Source organism: Giraffa tippelskirchi, chromosome 4 (genome assembly GCF_054371585.1).
Source record: "Giraffa tippelskirchi isolate mGirTip1 chromosome 4, T2T-mGirTip1v1.2.pri, whole genome shotgun sequence".
In the NCBI taxonomy this organism is placed as follows: Eukaryota; Metazoa; Chordata; class Mammalia; order Artiodactyla; family Giraffidae; genus Giraffa; species Giraffa tippelskirchi.
Window position 1 is genome coordinate 141,740,292 of NC_137278.1, and position 16,850 is coordinate 141,757,141.

The window sequence follows — 16,850 nt, forward strand, 5'->3', positions numbered from 1 at the left end:
AGAACTACCAAATCTGCTGTCAATATAAATGATATTCATTTATCTCTTTATTTATACAACAGGTTTTTATTGAACAGGCTTCCCTAGTGGCTCAGTGGTAAAGAATCCTCCTGCAGTGCAAGAGACACAGGTTCGAACCCTGGGTCAAGAAGATTCCCTGGAGAAGGAAACGGCAACCCACTCCAGCATTCTTGCCTGAGAAATCCCACGGGACAGAGGAGCCTGGCGTGCTTCAGTTCACGGGGTCACGAAAGAGTTAGCCACTACTAGGCGCCTAAACAACAACAATTTATTGAACGCTTGTCTGTCAGGTAACATGGAAATCACTAGGAATAAAAGGTGTACAAGCCAATATTCTCTACCTTGAGAAGGTCCCAGTGCAGTAAGAGAAAGTAAATACATAACAAACCCTTAGAGAAATGGTGGGATGGGCAGTAATAATAGTAGATGTTTTTGATCTACTGATAGCTTGGTGATATATCTAGTTCTGCTGGGAACTGAGTTTCACAAAGGAGATGATGCCAAATATGAGTTTTTAGGCAAATGTGTAGGAAAGTAAAGGTGGAAAGTAATAGTCCACACAGAAAAAAAAAAAAAAAAAAAACGCGGAAAATCATAAGAACAGGTTATGTTCTGAATCCTGCAGTTTGTATGGACAACCATGGCATCTGTGGAGAAATAGCACAAATGATTGACAAGAAGAAGCTAAACATGCCATCATAGAATGATCTTCACCATGTAGGCAATAGAAAGCTTTTATAGGATTTAAACAGGAGAGAGTTCTGATCACATTAGATTTATGACAGTGTAGGAAATGGAGTGAAAGGAGTCTAGAAGTAGAAAGGCTCAATGTAAGACTATTGGAAGGGTTCAGGGAAGAGGTGGCCAATTCAAGTCAAAGACCAAATGAGGGATTGTAAGATGGAGAGCAGAGGAATTACATGTGCCTTGGAGATAGATATGATGGATGTAGCTATTTAAATGTGTGTGATCTCAAATCACGCTCAGGTTATTAAATTGTGAGACACAAAAACGAGAGAAACAGGTTGTGGAGTCTCTGTGTATCACGGATAATAATGGTTGTGTACCTCTGATGTTTCTCAGCAAAATTTATACAGAGTAATGAAAGAAGATTACCAAGAACAGAACCAGGGAGATAGAAAAGATGCATCAGTGTGAGAGGTGGAAGAAACAAACAGCATAGTGTCAAGTAATGAGAAAATTTTAGGAAAGAGGGAAGTTATTTAGGAAATTTTGCCATAGCATGATAAGTTTAGAAAGAAAAGCACTCAAAGTTAACAATAAGAAGATCATCAGCAATCTCTGTTAGAGCAGTTTTTATGGAGTGGTGAGGCATGACTTGCTCTATAAAATGACACCAGTAGTCCCTATCCTTTTAAATTAATTTCCAACCATTTAAAGTCCCCCAGAATTTCTTGTTTTTTAAAAAACTCTCATAAGTTCCCTACTTTCACAGTCAAAATTGAGAGAGGGAGTTCCCTGACATCCACTCTTAGGATGAGGAAGAAGGCAGATGTCCTGGAGTTCTCTTTGCAATACTCATGTAGAAATCTGGTCCTGCAGAGGGCTACAAACAGGGCAAGCTGTCCCTCCATAAGTGTAAACTGGGTTCCAAGTTTCCTACCTGAAGGTAGTGGGACCAGTTAGGAGTGAGGAGGGGATAGTAAAGAGCAAAGAAAGCTTAGAATAGCTGTTTGGGAAAGAGTGATATAATTACACAAAATGAACTGTTAAATTCATGCATGAGGAATGAATGAGTAAGCAGTTACACACAGAGAATGAAAGCTGACGTGTGGCAACAGATTATCCTAGCATTTGCATTTACCACGACTGATTTTTTTTTTTTTTTTTAATTTAGGCCATGCCAAGACAGGCATTTTAAGATAACTGTTCTTGGTGTTCTATTTCATTGGATTTAATGAGATATTCAGTTCAGTCACTAGATCATGTCCAACTCTTTGCGACCCCTTGGACTGCAGCATGCCAGGCCTCCCTGTCTATCACCAACTCCCGGAGTTTACCCAAACTCATGTCCATTGAGTTGGTGATGCCATCCAGCCATCCCATCCTCTGTCGTCCCCTTCTCCTGCCCTCAATCTTTCCCATCATCAGGGTCTTTTCAAATGAGTCAGCTCTTCCCATCAGGTGGCCAAAGTATTGGAGTTTCAGCTTCAACATCAATCCTTCCAATGAACACTCAGAACTGATTTCCTTTAGGACTCTTTACAGTCCAAGGGACTCAAGAGTCTTCCCTAACACCACAGTTCAAAAGCATCAATTCTTCTGTGCTCAACTTTCTTTAACTCTCACATCCATACATGACTACTGGAAAAACCATAGCTTTGACTAGGACGGACCTTGGTTGGCAAAGTTATGTCTCTGCTTTTTAATATGCTGTCTAGGTTGGTCATAGCTTTCCTTCCAAAGAGTAAGCATCTTTTAATTTCATGGCTGCAGTCACCACCTGCACTGATTTTGGAGCCCCAAAACATAAAGTCATCCATTGTTTCCACTGTTTCCCCATCTATTTGCCGTGAAGTGATGGGACCGGATGCCATGATGTTAGTTTTATGAATGATGAGTTTTAAGCCAACTTTTTCACTCTCCTCTTTCACTTTCATCAAGAGGCTCTTTAGTTCTTCTTCACATTCTGCCATAAGGGTGGTGTCATCTGCATATCTGAGGTTATTGATATTTTTCCCAGCAATCTTGATTCCAGCTTGTTCTTCCTCAGCCCAGCGTTTCTCATAATGTACTCTGCATATAAGTTAAATAAGCAGGGTGACAATATGCAGCCTTGACGTACTCCTTTTCCTATTTGGGACCAGTCTGTTTTTCCATGTCCAGTTCTAACTGTTGCTTCTGGACCTGCATGCAGATTTCTCAAGAGACAGGTCAGGTGGTCTGGTATTCCCATCTCTTTCAGGATTTTCCACAGTTTATTGTGATCCACACAGTCAAAGGCTTTGGCATAGTCAATAAAGCAGAAATAGATGCTTTTCTGGAACTCTGTTGCTTTTTTTGATGATCCAGCAGATGTTGGCAATTTGATCTCTTGGGATGGAAAACTTGAAGTCCAGAATTTAGGACTCACTCCAGGTAATACTGTGAAAGGGGACAAATAGGGCCTAAGATACAAGTCTGTTTTTTACAAAAAAAATTTAATCTATGCTTAGAATATTTTTATGACCACTGATTTTGTAACAATATATTTAAATTATAAGCTTTTATATTTAGGAAACTTCATGTAAATTTATCAGGTCATATTCAAGAAAGCATTAAAGAGCAAATCATGAATAAAAAATAGCCACTTCTAGAAATTGGCCCTTTTTTTCAATCCTATTTGTTAAAGTCACAGTTATGATATATGCTCTCTGTAAAAGGTGAATTAGCAGATTCCCCAGGATATTTAAAGTTTTGTGTTATCTTTCAAATGCCAAGTCTAAGTTAGAAATGTTACGTTTGGGAGAATTTTGCCATAAGATAGTCCATATGATGAAAAATATATATTCCAGGTCAAGGATAGACGAATGGTAGGAAATCATACTCTGTCTCCAGGAGTCTGAGAAACTCTACAGTCCAGATCATTCAGCCACATCAGTTCCCAAACAGTGGCCCACTCCCTAAGATTGTGATGAAATTGAACACTGATGGATGAAATTGATTGACCTCTATGAGCTGATGTGAAGTAGTACAGAAAGATAGTTTTCATGCTTTTTTAATATGGGAAAGCCTCAACCTGCATATAAACTATGGGGTAAGTTCTAGGAGAGGACTGAATGTATAAAGAGAAGAAAATAACCAATGGGATAAAGTGTTGGTCCTAGTAAACGCCAAGGGGAGTAAGATTAAAAGTTCTAGTAGAATGTGGACCTTCCAACAATTCTTTTTCAGAGCCTGGAGGAAAAGAGGTGAGGATAGCTGTGGCTATAGATACTTTGTTCAGTCTGAATTTAAAGTTGAAAAAGTTCATTCCTAATCCCTTCAGTTTTTACTGGGAAGCAAGAAAGACCTAAATCTAAAAGATTTATAAGAGGGAATAAGGATTAGGATTGGAGGAAAGTTGTGGGCATTTGGGATATCAGTTGTGGCATTGCGAGCAGGTAGACATTTCTGTGCAGCAGTGAAAATCCAGCTTCAGCTGAATACTGTGCATGTATAGTGCTACCAGTATTCCTGGTTGTGTTAATTCTCCACCAGTGCAGAGCAATTTAGATATAGAAAATAAGAACAAAGATGGTTAGAAAGAACCAGACATAAAAGTTTATAGGCAAGAGAACCTAAATACAAAAACATTCAGGGTCTGTCTGGCGGTTAACGTGGTTTAACATGAAAGTCTGACAAAGAAGGACTCAAAGCTGTGAAGTCAGTGAAGCGTCAGGAAGAAAGGAGTGTGGGAGATCTCTGAGACAAAGAACAGTTATTCTAGGAATAAGAAGGAGATGTTGAAGGAAAGGAATGAAAAAATCTGTATGTGTGTTTTAGATCAGGGATCAGCAAACTTCCTGTAAAGGGTAAGATAGTAAACATCTGTGCCTTTGCAGGCCATGTAGATTCTGTTATACTTCTCAGCTCTGCCCTTTAAGTTGTAGGCATTCATAGATAAGTAAACAAATGGGCATGGCTATATTTCAATAAAACTTTATTTTTAAAATGGGCTGATTTATATTTGTCTCATGGCCATAGTTTGCTGACTCCTGTTCCAGATAACAACCATTTCCAGGATGTGGGGGAAGTTAAGTGGTTAGAAACCAATGGGTTACAATGTTATAAGATTAGTATATTGACTATAAACCATCTAAATCTAGCAGACACTGAGCGAACACTTCCCCCAAGAATAAAATAACACATTCTTTGTAAGTGTACAAGAAGCATTTTCCAAGATATGTCAAATGCTAGGCTGCAAAAGGAGCCTAGGTAAATTTTAAAAGTATTAAAATCATACAGAATATCTTCTCTGATCACAGTTGTGTGAAATTAGAAATCACAAATAACTAACAAAGAAATCTAGGAAATTCACAAGCATGTGAAAATTAAATAACACACTCCTCAATTGCCAGTGGATCAAAGAAGAAATTACAAGGAAAATTACTAAATAATTTGAGATGGATGAAAATGAAGACATACCCCACCAAATATGGGATGCAGCTAAAGCAGTGCTTAGGGAGACATTTATAGCTATAAATGCCTACAGTTAAAAGGAGAAAGATGTCAAAATCAAAAATCTAATCCTCTATCTTAAGAGAAAGAAGGGACAATAATCAGGTCTGAGATGCCCTGAGGAGAGAGAATGGGATGAAAGCCCAGATAAGAGAGGTTGACCTTAGCTGAGAAGGACAGCTTCTCTTTGTAACTGGAGTATGTGCATGCCTTCTAAGTCGCTTCAGTTGTGTCTGACTCTTTGCAACCCTATGAACTATAACCCACCAGGCTCCTCTATCCGAGGGATTCTCCAGACAGGAATACTGGAATGAGTTGCCATGCTCTCCTCCAGGGGATCTTCTGACTTAACAATCAAAAACCTGAGTCTCTTGCTTCTCCTTTATTGGCAGATAGGTTCTTTACAAGTAGGAAAGTATTAATAGAATGGCTTTTATGTTTGCTATAAGATTATAAATTTCCCATTTTTACCACTTTCATCTGTTTTCTCTGTAAAACTTGAGTTGAGCTCCTTTTCAGAGAGTAAAGAGAAATGAAGCATTGGATATCTGAGGAATAGTTTTTGTGCCAAATGGTTGAAATAGTCCTTCAATGGAGGTGACTAGGAAAAACTAAGAATTTTAGGCTGTTGAGGATATTTTTGAGGCTGGTGGTAGCATGTTATAGAATAACTGCTGATCTGCCCTGCTGTGTAATTCCTTCAGTTGCATTGGGTATGTGGGTAAAGGCACAGAAAAGGCAAATGTTGACATTCATATAATAGTTAGATGGGTGAGATAAGAAGATAAATAGGCAGGGAAATTTAGGATATTGAAATGATGAGTCATGGGCAATAAGCTAGTTAAGGACAGAACTAAGGCAAAAAAGCTTGCTTCCAGTTCAAGATGGTGGAGTAGAAAGATGTGCATTTATCTCCTCCTGTAAGAGTACTAAAATCACAACTAGCTGTTGAATAACCATTGACAGGAAGACTCTGGAATCCACCAAAAAAAGATACCTCATATCCAAAGACAAAGAAGAAGCTGCAGTAAGATGGTAGGTGGGGCACAATCACGATAAAATCAAATCTCATACCTGCAGTGTGGGAAACCCACAAACTGGAGAACAATAATACCAAAGAATTTCTCCCACTCTTAGGAAGGTTCTGCACCCCACATCAGGGTTCCCAGCCTGGAGATCCAACAATAGGATTGGGAATCCCCAGTAAATCTGACCTTGAAGACCAGTAGGATTTGACTATAGGACTTCCACAGGACAGGGAGAAACAGTCTCCTCTCTTGGAGGGTACAAACAAAATCTTGTGTGCACCAAGAGGAAAGGAGCCAGAGGAAAGGAGCAGTGATCCCACAGGAGACTGAACCAAAACTGCCTTCACGTTTTGAAGGGTCTCCTGTGGAGGCATGGGTTGGCAAGGCCTCACCACAGGGACAGGGCCACTGGCAGCAACCGCCTGGGAATGTCTCCCTTGGTGTAAACCCTCTTGAAGTTCACTGTTAACGCTACCATAGAGCCCATAGACCCCAGAACTGGGTCCCCTCAAGCCAAACAAGTACCAGAAGGGAATGCAACCCCAGCCATCAACATATAACTGGATTAAAGTTTTACTGAGCAATGCCCTGCCCACTAGAGCAAGACCTAGTTTTTCCCTTTGCCAGTCCCTCCCATCAGGAAGCTTACACAGGCCTCTTAACCTCCTCCACCAGAGGACAGACAGAAGAAGCGAGAAGAACCACAGTCCCACAGCAGCTGGAACAAAAAAGACATTACAGAAAGTAAATCAGGATGAAAAAGCAGAAAGTTATGTCCTAGATGAAGGGAAAAGATAAAACCCTAGAAAAACAGCTAAATGAAATGGAGATAGGCAACCTTCTAGATAAAGAATTCAGAATAGTGACAGTGAAAGTGATCCAGGATCTTGGGAAACAATGGAGAAGGTACAAGAAATGTTTACCAAAAACCTACAAGAACTAAAGAATAAACAAAGAGAAGTGAATAATACATGAGATGGAATCAATAGCCCAGTAACTGAGGCAGAAGTCCGGATAAATGACCTGGAGGTCAGAATGGTGGAAATCACTACCACAGAACAGAATGTAGGTAAAGGACACATAGTAATCAAACTGACAAAAATTAAAGACAAGGATAAAATATTAAAAGTAACAACGGAAAAATGACAAATAACATAAAAGGGAATTTTCATCAGGCTACCAGCTGATTTCTCAACAAAAACTGTATATGCCAGAAGGGAATATGTATTTAAAGTGATGCAAGTGAAGAACAATGTATTTAAAGTGATGAAAGGGAAGAACTTACAATCAAGAATACTCTACCCAGCAAGACTCTCATGCAGATTTGATGGAGCAATCAAAAGTTTCCCAAACAAGCAAAAGTTAAGAGAATTCAGCACCACCAAACCAGCTTTACAACAAATGCTAAAGGCATTTCTCTAGGCAGGAAACACAAGAGAAGGAAAATACCAACAGAAAATAAACCCAAAACAATTAGGAAAATGGTAATAAGATCATAACTATTGATAATTTCCTGAAATTTAAATGGATTAAATATAGCAACCAAAAGACATAGACTGGCTGGGCAGATGAAAACATGTGTGTATGTATTTCCACTTACCACATCACTCTGCTTGACCCCCCAAACTGTATGTAATTATTTTTTATTGTTAGGTTAATCATGTTCCCATTATGGCTTGCAATTGTAATTATCTTATTTTTAGTCTGGCTGTTGATTGTGAAAACTGATAAACAACTTTTACTATTTTAAAAAATGGTATACATGTGAAAAATATTTTTTTAAATAAAATAAAATAAAAATCACCCCTCTCATAAGGGGAAAAGGGATAAATTGGGAGATTGGGGTTGACATATGCACACTACCGTATATAAAATAGATAATTAATAAAGGCCTACTTACAGCACAATGAACTCTATTCAGTACTCTGTAATGGCCTGTAGAATATATGTGTATGTATAACTGAGTCATTTTGCTATACACTGGAAACTCACACAAATTGTAAATCAACTATACACCAATAAACTTTTTTTTTTAATCAAAAAGAGAAAGGGAAAAGCTAATAAATAGGGAGCAAATCAATTAACTGGAGGTTGTCACGAGGTCTAATATACAAATCAACATCATTTTTGTTCACTAACAAGTCCCAGCTCCTGGAATAGTGCCTGGCACAGAATAAGTATAATATATTTGTATTTGTTGAATGAATGATCATGGCAGAGCAGAAATCATTTAGTAAGGAAGATAGAATAATAGGAGGTTGTGGTCAGAGTTGATGTCTGAACAGGTGATAGAGGAGGTGAAGCATTATGGATAATGCCTCATATATCTGACATGCACATGCAGTAGGTAACTGGTTTTTGGCCTTTTATAGGAAATAAGTATTTTTCAAAAAATTTAAATAGTCATTTCTCTACAAATGGGTGAATTGACATTTCCCAAATAATTATCATTTAAAGCCACTGAAACCATCAGGGTTTTTAATTCTACCTCATATGGGCAGAATAAACGAACAAAATACTAGTAGGAATGATCTTCCCTTCCAAATTAGCCTAGTCTAGTTCTTAAAGCCAGAAGCTCAGAGTACTTCTCATGATTTCTATTGTATTTTGTTTATCACAAGTGTGGACAATTTTAGGTTCACAATACTGTATCACCTTTCTAAAATATATTGATCTTTTGGTAGGCTTTGAATGACCTCTTTTTTTGCTTTTAGTATACAGCTAAAGTCTCATTAAAAATAGACTATTTGTAAAATAAAGATTTATAGACAGAATGGCAGTGGTCTAATTTTTAAACAATGCCAGTCTTTTCTATTTAGCTAAATGCATCAAAGAAGTATTTTGATTCTGATGATTCATGTCTTTTTCAGATAGCTTGCATTAGTTCTTACCCTGTTTCTCTCCCACACCCCACTGTGTAATTACTTGTACAAAGTAGATATTTAATAAGTCTGTGCTGACTTATCTTTAATTATGTAATAAGTTGTTCCCTGAAATGCTCTTCTCTCTACTTCTTTCCCTAGTAAATTTCTCTTGTGATCCAGCTCAAGTATCATCTCTGAAATTATCCCCCATTCTTACAGGCAAATAATCAGATCTCTGCCCTTAGAGTATTTCTGTGTTCTGTCAGATCATCATTATTAGCAGGTATAGCTATTTCTTATCCTTGCCTTTTATCTTGCAGAGCAGGGACTTTAACTTATTCATCTTAGGATCTCCATACCTTGTATGTGCCTACTGTGTATAAAGTGTTCCAGGTTTGTCTGGAAAATAGTATGACAGTGAAAAAACTCATTCTGCAAGCACACTGTTGGCTTATGTTGGAAAATCCTGCCCTCGAAAGGATTTTGCCTCTTTAAAATTTTCCTGAAGTTAGGATATTGCTGTTAGGTGAGCAATGATTAGTTGGTAATGGCTCTGTAATCCAACCAGTGTATGAGAAAAGTTAGTCTTTTCCCCTATACCAACCTTTTTTCTTTTCTCTTTTTCAGAAAAATTTATGCAGTTTTTAAAGGTTACAGCTTCTTTTAATTAAGCATACAACATAGTTGATTTTCAATATATATTTATTAAAAGTACAAGTATCCCCCAGGATGTTAACTCTGACCATTCTTAGGGTGATGGCATTTTTATTTTTTAACTTTTTCCTCTAGATGTAATTATTTTTCATTCTTTGAATTTTCTATTTCATGATCTATATTAGGAAAAAATTCCGTTTTTTTTTAAAAGATATGGTACATGATGGAAACATTTAAGAGAAGTAAATGCTTTGGTACAGTTTTGAACCAGGTAGCTGGTTCAAAATGGACCAGTCCGTGCTCTGGTAACAAATCTCAGTGGCTTAGGAAAGCAAAAGTATATTTGCTGCTGGCAGACTAGAGTTCTTCTACATCCAATATCGCACATCCAGTCCACCTGCATTTCAAAGTGGTTTCCAAAGTTGCTTCATCCAGAGTAGGGAGAGATGGAAGAAATCAGCCAGTTCTCACCTGTCTTATCACAAATTATTTGCCAGAGCCAAACCGAGTCACATGGCCCCAAGCTTACTGCAGAGTAGAGTGGAAAATGCAGGGGAGCACATAGAATACAGTGTGTGCCAAGCATCAGTTGTCTCTGTTAACATGACTACGACTCGTTTCATTTTACAGTTACTGTAACGAATGTATGTTGGATCCAGACTGCGGTTTCTGTTATCAGATGAATAAATCAACCGTCATTGACTCTTCCTGTGTTCCAGTTAATAAAGCATCCACAAATGAGGCAGCCTGGGGCAGGTATGTTGCTCATTACATACCATAAGAATATACAATAAAATTTCAGCTTGAGACTTACTTTTAAACTTACAGAATGACTGCACTTATACACTCTACTTCTTTTAAATTGGTCTTTTAAAGAATCTTTGTTCTTTCTAACTACATTACTTTGCAACATATTCTGATGAGAGTGGGTGGAAATATTGCACCTGTATGCTTCACAAACTTAGCGTATAAACTCAAGCCTAGACTTCAAGAAATCCAAATTCCAGGCCCAGCTCTGTTCTAATAAGCTACAAGTGTCTGGACCTTGAGGCAAGTATCTCTAAATATTGCTATGGTAGTTTCTCCCACTGGGTATTTTTTAATTATACCAGTAATTTCCAAACTCCCAAACTTAAGTGAAAGACAGAAAATTGTGAAGTCACAATGAATTACTATCATTTTAAATTCTTTATTGTACATTCCTGGAAGTCAGAGAAATTAAACAAAATAAGGATAAAGTTGGTAATTATGGGCATGTGTGAGAAACTGTGAACCTTTCTCTCTTTGACAGATCCCATTGGTTTAGAGTAGGCACATAAATGAAACATTTGTTTTTTGTTTGTTTGTTTGTTTGTTTAATAAATTTCTTTATTTTAGTTGGGGGCTAATTACTTTACAATATTGTAGTAGTTTTTGCCACACATCGACACGAATCAGCCATGGGTCCACACGTGTTCCCCCTCCCGAACCCCCCTCCCACCCCCCTCCCCATCCCACCCCTCTGGGCGAAACATTTGTGTAGAACAAATATCCCATATTTATGAACTAACATTCCTATTCATGAATACAGAAACATGTAAATATTATTTGACATGGCTTTTGCATTTTAAATTCTCCGAAAAAGATTACTATGCTCTCATGCTGTCTGCCTCCTAATCCTGGGGAAGGCAATGAAATCTGTAATAAAGTGCTTGTATCTCCTTGGAGCCAGAAAGTATAATGTATCATTATTAATAATTATGCTGTTGTCATTAATCATTTTATTATGGAATTATTCCAAAGTAGTAGTAGTAAATTATATGATATCGAGTGAAAAACCAGATCACATTTTAAATACACTGATTAAAAAGAAATATGTGAAAGAAATGCAATTATCCCTTAAAAGGAAAACTTGAAAGAGCTTCTTTTAAAAACACCTAGTATATGCTTATCATTACTCAAGCTTTATTAGGAAGTTAATTGATTAATTATTTCTGAATGTAATACTTTACATTTTGATTTTTTTCTATAGAAGAAGCCTGAAAGTTTCTAGTCAAGAATTATAAACAATTTGAAATCTGTGTATGTAGTTTCCTGTACTTCATAGAATTAATTTAAAAACTTATGGGGACACTAAAATTATGTTTATCTCTTTCTCACAAGAAGATATATAGGTCGGTGGTCTCAAAATAAGAGTTTTATTCTTTTCGCAACTAACAAATTTTACAACTTTTTAATAGAAATGTGTATTACTTCTTTTATTTACACCTATTTTAGATTTTATTTATATTTTTGTACCATTATTCCTGGGCTACACCCACTACTAGAGAAAAGTGAAAGTAGATAATACCCAAGTAGGAAAAATACAAAGAACTAAACAAAATATACAAGAAACTTTTATGCTTGTGGAATATTCTTATTAATAGAATAATAACCTAAAACTCTTTACCGCCAACCTTGGAAAGAAAACAGATTTTCTCACTCTTCTCTGTGCTGAGCAGCAATCTTCCTCTTAGCTTGGTCACCATGCTGGGTTGCCGCAATCTATCCTACAAAGAAAACAAAAAGTGCAGGATATGTTTACCATGAAAATTCCTACAACAGATTCTCCAATTGTAGATAAAATAGCATTCATTATATTTTTGTTTATTTTGTTGATAGGTTTTATGCAATTACCTAGAATGGAATTTTCAGGGAAAAATCTACCTTTACCTTGGATTCCTATTCGAGATATACTATTTATAGATGTTTTAGGGTCAAGTATTGAGGCAATTCAATGACATAATCACAGATCTCTGTTGTTATGCAGTTGCCAAGTCATGCCTGATGCTTTGCGAACCCATGGACTGCAGCACGCCAGGCTTCCTTGTCCTTCACTATCTTTCAGAGTTTGGTCAGACTCACGTCCATTGTGTTGATGATGCCATCAAACCATCTCATCCTCTGTTGCCCCCTTCTCCTGTTGTTTTCAATCTTTCCCAGCATCAGGGCCTTTTCCAGTGAGTCGGCTCTTCACATCAGGTGGCCAAAGTATTGGTGTTCTCAGTTCACGTACTTCAAGACTTCACATACTTCAAGACTAGCTTGAAGGATTTTGAGCATTACCTTGCTAGCATGTGAAATGAGCACAACTTTATAGTAATTTGAACATTCTTTGGCATTGCCCTTCTTTGGGGATGGAATGAAAACTGGCCTTTTCCAGTCTTATGGCCACTGCTGAGTTTTCCAAATTTACTGGCATACTGAGTGCAGCACTTTAATAGCATCATCCTTTAGGATTTGAAATAGCTCAGCTGGAATCCCATCACCTCCACTAGCTTTGTTCGTAGTAATCCTTATAAGGCCCACGTGACTTCACACTCCAGGTTGTCTGGCTGAGTAACCAAACTATCATGGTTATCTGAGCCATTAAGACCTTTTTTGGATAGTTCTTTTGTGTATTCTTGCCACCTCTTCTTAATCTTTTCTGCTTCTGTTAGATCCTTGCCTTTTTTGTCCTTTATTGTACCCATCCTTGCAAGAAATATTCCCTTGTTATCTTCAATTTTCTTGAAGAGATCTCTTTTCTTTTCCATTCTGTTGTTTTCCTCTATTTCTTTGCATTGTTCACATAAGAAGGCTTCTTGCATATTTTTTTTCTTGGGGATGGTTTTGGTCACTGCCTTCTGTACAATGTTACAAACCTCTATCCATAGTTTTTCAGTTATTCTGTCTACCACATCTAATCCCTGGAATCTGTTCATTATCTCCACTGTATAATCATAAGGGATTTGATTTAGGTCATACCTGAACTGCCTAATGGTTTTCCCTACTTTCTTCAGTTTAAGCCTGGATTTTGCAATAAGGAGCTGATCATCTGAGCCACAGTCAGCTCCAGGTCTTGTTTTTGCTGACTGTATAGAGCTTCTCCATCTTCAGTTGCAAAGAATCTCTAGTTGTAGCTGTTTCCTGAAAAACACCAAGTAGAAGGGTAATACCATTCATGATAAAGATAGTATGCTGATTTTTATCTCAACATAATGAAAAGCATTTGTCCATATAATTAACTACAGTTAATTTGAAATAAAATTTTGTCAATCAGTATGCTTTTCTATGTGAGCGTATGTGCTCAGTTGCTTCAGTCTTTTCGAAGTCTTTGCCACCCTATGGACTGTATGTAGCTTGCCAGGTTCCTCTTTGCATGAAATTCTCTAAGCAAGAATTCTGGCGTGAGTTGCCAGGCCCTCCTCTGGGGGATCTTCCCAACTCAGGGGTTGAATCCATGTCTCCTGCATCTCCTCGTTGCAGATGGATTCTTTACCACTGAGCCACCGGAAAAGCCTTTTATATTTTGATCAAAAAGTTTTCTGTTTATCCTTGTTCTCCGAAAAAGATATACAAATGACAAAGCTCATGAAAAACTGTTCAGCAGCACTAATTATTAGGGAAATGCAAGTCAAAACTACAATGAGGTATTACCTCAGATGCCTTAGGATAAAAAGCAATTAACAAAGAAAAATAAAACAATAATTGTTGTGGAAGATGTGGAAAAATTGAAAACTGTATGCACTGTAGATAGGAATATAAAATGGTGAAGCCACTAAGGAAAACAGTGTGGCAGTTTTTACATAATTTTAAGATAGAATTATATGTCATCTAATAATTCCACTCTTGAGCATCATCCAAGAGCATTGAAAATAAGATCTTGAAGTTTTATTTGAATACCATAGTCATAGCAGCATTGTTCACAATAGCCAGAAGTCAGAAGCGACTCAAATGCTACTTGACGGACAAATGGATAAGCACACTGTATATACGTATAATTATACATATTTAAAGAAAAGAAATTCTGGCTACTGCAACATGAATGAGCCTTGAATACGAGATGATGAGTGCAATGAGCAAATACCGTATGACTCCATTAACATGAGGTACCTAGAGTACTCAGGTTTATAGAGGAAGAATGAAGAACGGTAGTTGCCACAAGCAGAGGGAAGAAGGAAATAGGGGGTTGTTGTTTAATGGTTATGGGGTTTCAGTTTTGGAAAGTGGAATGAGTTTTGGAGATTGCTTGCACAAAAAGGTAAATATACTTACTGCTGAACTGTACAGTTTAAAATGATTAAAAATTTAGATGGTTAATTAAGATAGTAAATTTTGTGTAATGTGTATTTTACAACTAAAAATTTTTAAAAAGAAAAACCCGTGTTAAAATCATTTAACATACTTCTAGAAAATTCAGTACACTGAACTAATAGAAAATCTTTCCTCCTGTCCATCATCCTCTGCATCTCCCACATGCATCCCACACAGAGGCAAATATAGGTTTAATTCACAGCTGAACTTGAGAGAAATGCCCAAATGCTACCAGTGAGAGTGAGAGAAGCAAAAGCCAATATGGAAACCCAACAGCACACAAGAATATCAGAACAGAAGCCAGTCTAAAAGGTGAGAGGCTAGTGTTTTAGGTGCTGAGAAGACAAAACACCAAGTCTTGCCTCTAGAACTATGATGGGTCACCTAGGCTCTGAAACAGAGACAAGAACATCTGTTGGGCTGTGCTGGGCAAAATTCTCTGTGACCCACTTGGGACCTTGAGTTGAAACAGTGTCACACATGAGAAAGCAAAACCAGAAGCCTTTACTGTAGGGAAATATGGCTTCTAATTTCATATTGCCCTTGTGAAGGGGAACCATCAGTTGAGAAACATGAATAGTAAAAAATCAAAATGTGGGTCCCAAACTGGAGACATCCATAAAGCTAACTCAGCAAACATGCAGTTATCAGAATCCAGGACACATGAGACTTCCATCCAAAGCAAATATGAGATAGCAGTAAAAAATTTTAAACTATATCAATTTATGAAAGGAAGCTACCACGTGTGACAGAAGAATGAACACAAAAAGAACCTTACATTACCAAAAACATTTAAGAGACTTTAATATGTTTAAAAGAAAAAAAAAGGAAATAGTATAATTTTTTCAATTATACTGAAAGTTGCACTTATAATTTGCAAAGTGTATATGTATTTGTGTATGTATGTGTCTGTAGGAGAAGGGAATGGCAACCCACTCCAGTACTCTTGCCTGGAAAATCCCATGGACGGAGGAGCCTGGTGGGCTGCCATCTAAGGGGTCGCACAGAGTCGGTCATGACTGAAGTGACTTAGCAGCAGCAGCATGTGTCTGTATATTTATACATATTGATGTGCAAATACACACACACACACACACACACACACATATAACACATGTTATACTTAGGTGAATTTTGTAAAAAAAAAAAGCTTAGAAAGCTAAAATTCTAGATAAATAACATAGAATGTAGTATGGGAACCTTGGGGGAAAAGCCTTTTACATTCTTTTGTTTCCAGAAAGAAATGGAGATTATAATTAGTTTTGCAATGTGTCAAATATAGGTATTAAAAATATCAGTGTAATCTCTTAAAGATATATACAAGCACAGAATAAAAACCAAGAAAATCAAACTAATAAAACAAGAAAAGGGGGAAATTACAGGGAAAAAAAAACATAGTTAAGACAAAACACGAAGAAAAAAAGCAGCAAAATTAGTTACATATAAATGTATCTGTTATTACAGTAAAAATAACTCAATTAAACATGCCTATTGGACTTCCTTCATAGCTCAGTCAGTAAAGAATCTGCCAGCAATGCTGAAGACCCTGGTTCTATTCCTGGGTCAGGAAGATCGCCTGGAGAAGGAAATGGCTATCCTCTGCAGTATTCTTGCCTGGAAAATCCCATGGACAGAGGAGCCTGGCAGGCTACAGTCCATGGGGTCACAAGAGTTGGACATGATTTAGCGAGTAAATCACCACCAAACATAACTATTAAAGACAAAGGCTTCCCTGATAGCTCAGCTGGTAAAAAATCCGCCTGCAATGCAGGATACCCCAGTTCGATTCCTGGGTCGGAAAGTTCCCCTGGAGAAGGGATAGGCTACCCACTCCAGTATTCTTGGGCTTCCCTTGTGACTCGTGTGACTCGGCTGGCAAAGAATCCACCTGCAATGCAGGAGACCTGGGTTCAATCCTTAGGTTGGGAAGATCCCCTGGAGAAGGGAAAGGCTACCTACTCCAGTATTCTGGCCTGGAGAATTCCTTGGACTGTTTAGTCCATGGGGTTGCAAAGAGCTGGACACAACT

At 37.6% G+C, this 16,850-nt stretch overlaps 1 protein-coding gene across 3 annotated transcripts in view; it reads left to right on the forward strand.

Annotated features, from left to right (window-relative positions):
• Positions 1-16,850, forward strand: part of SLC2A13 (solute carrier family 2 member 13) — a 381,012-nt gene that overhangs the window by 304,551 nt on the left and 59,611 nt on the right. For all 3 annotated transcript variants that reach the window (XM_081483684.1, XM_081483681.1, XM_081483683.1), the window contains exon 7: positions 10,358-10,483. In XM_081483684.1, the coding sequence (XP_081339810.1) occupies positions 10,358-10,483 (126 nt within the window). The remainder of the gene's footprint in view (positions 1-10,357; positions 10,484-16,850) is intronic.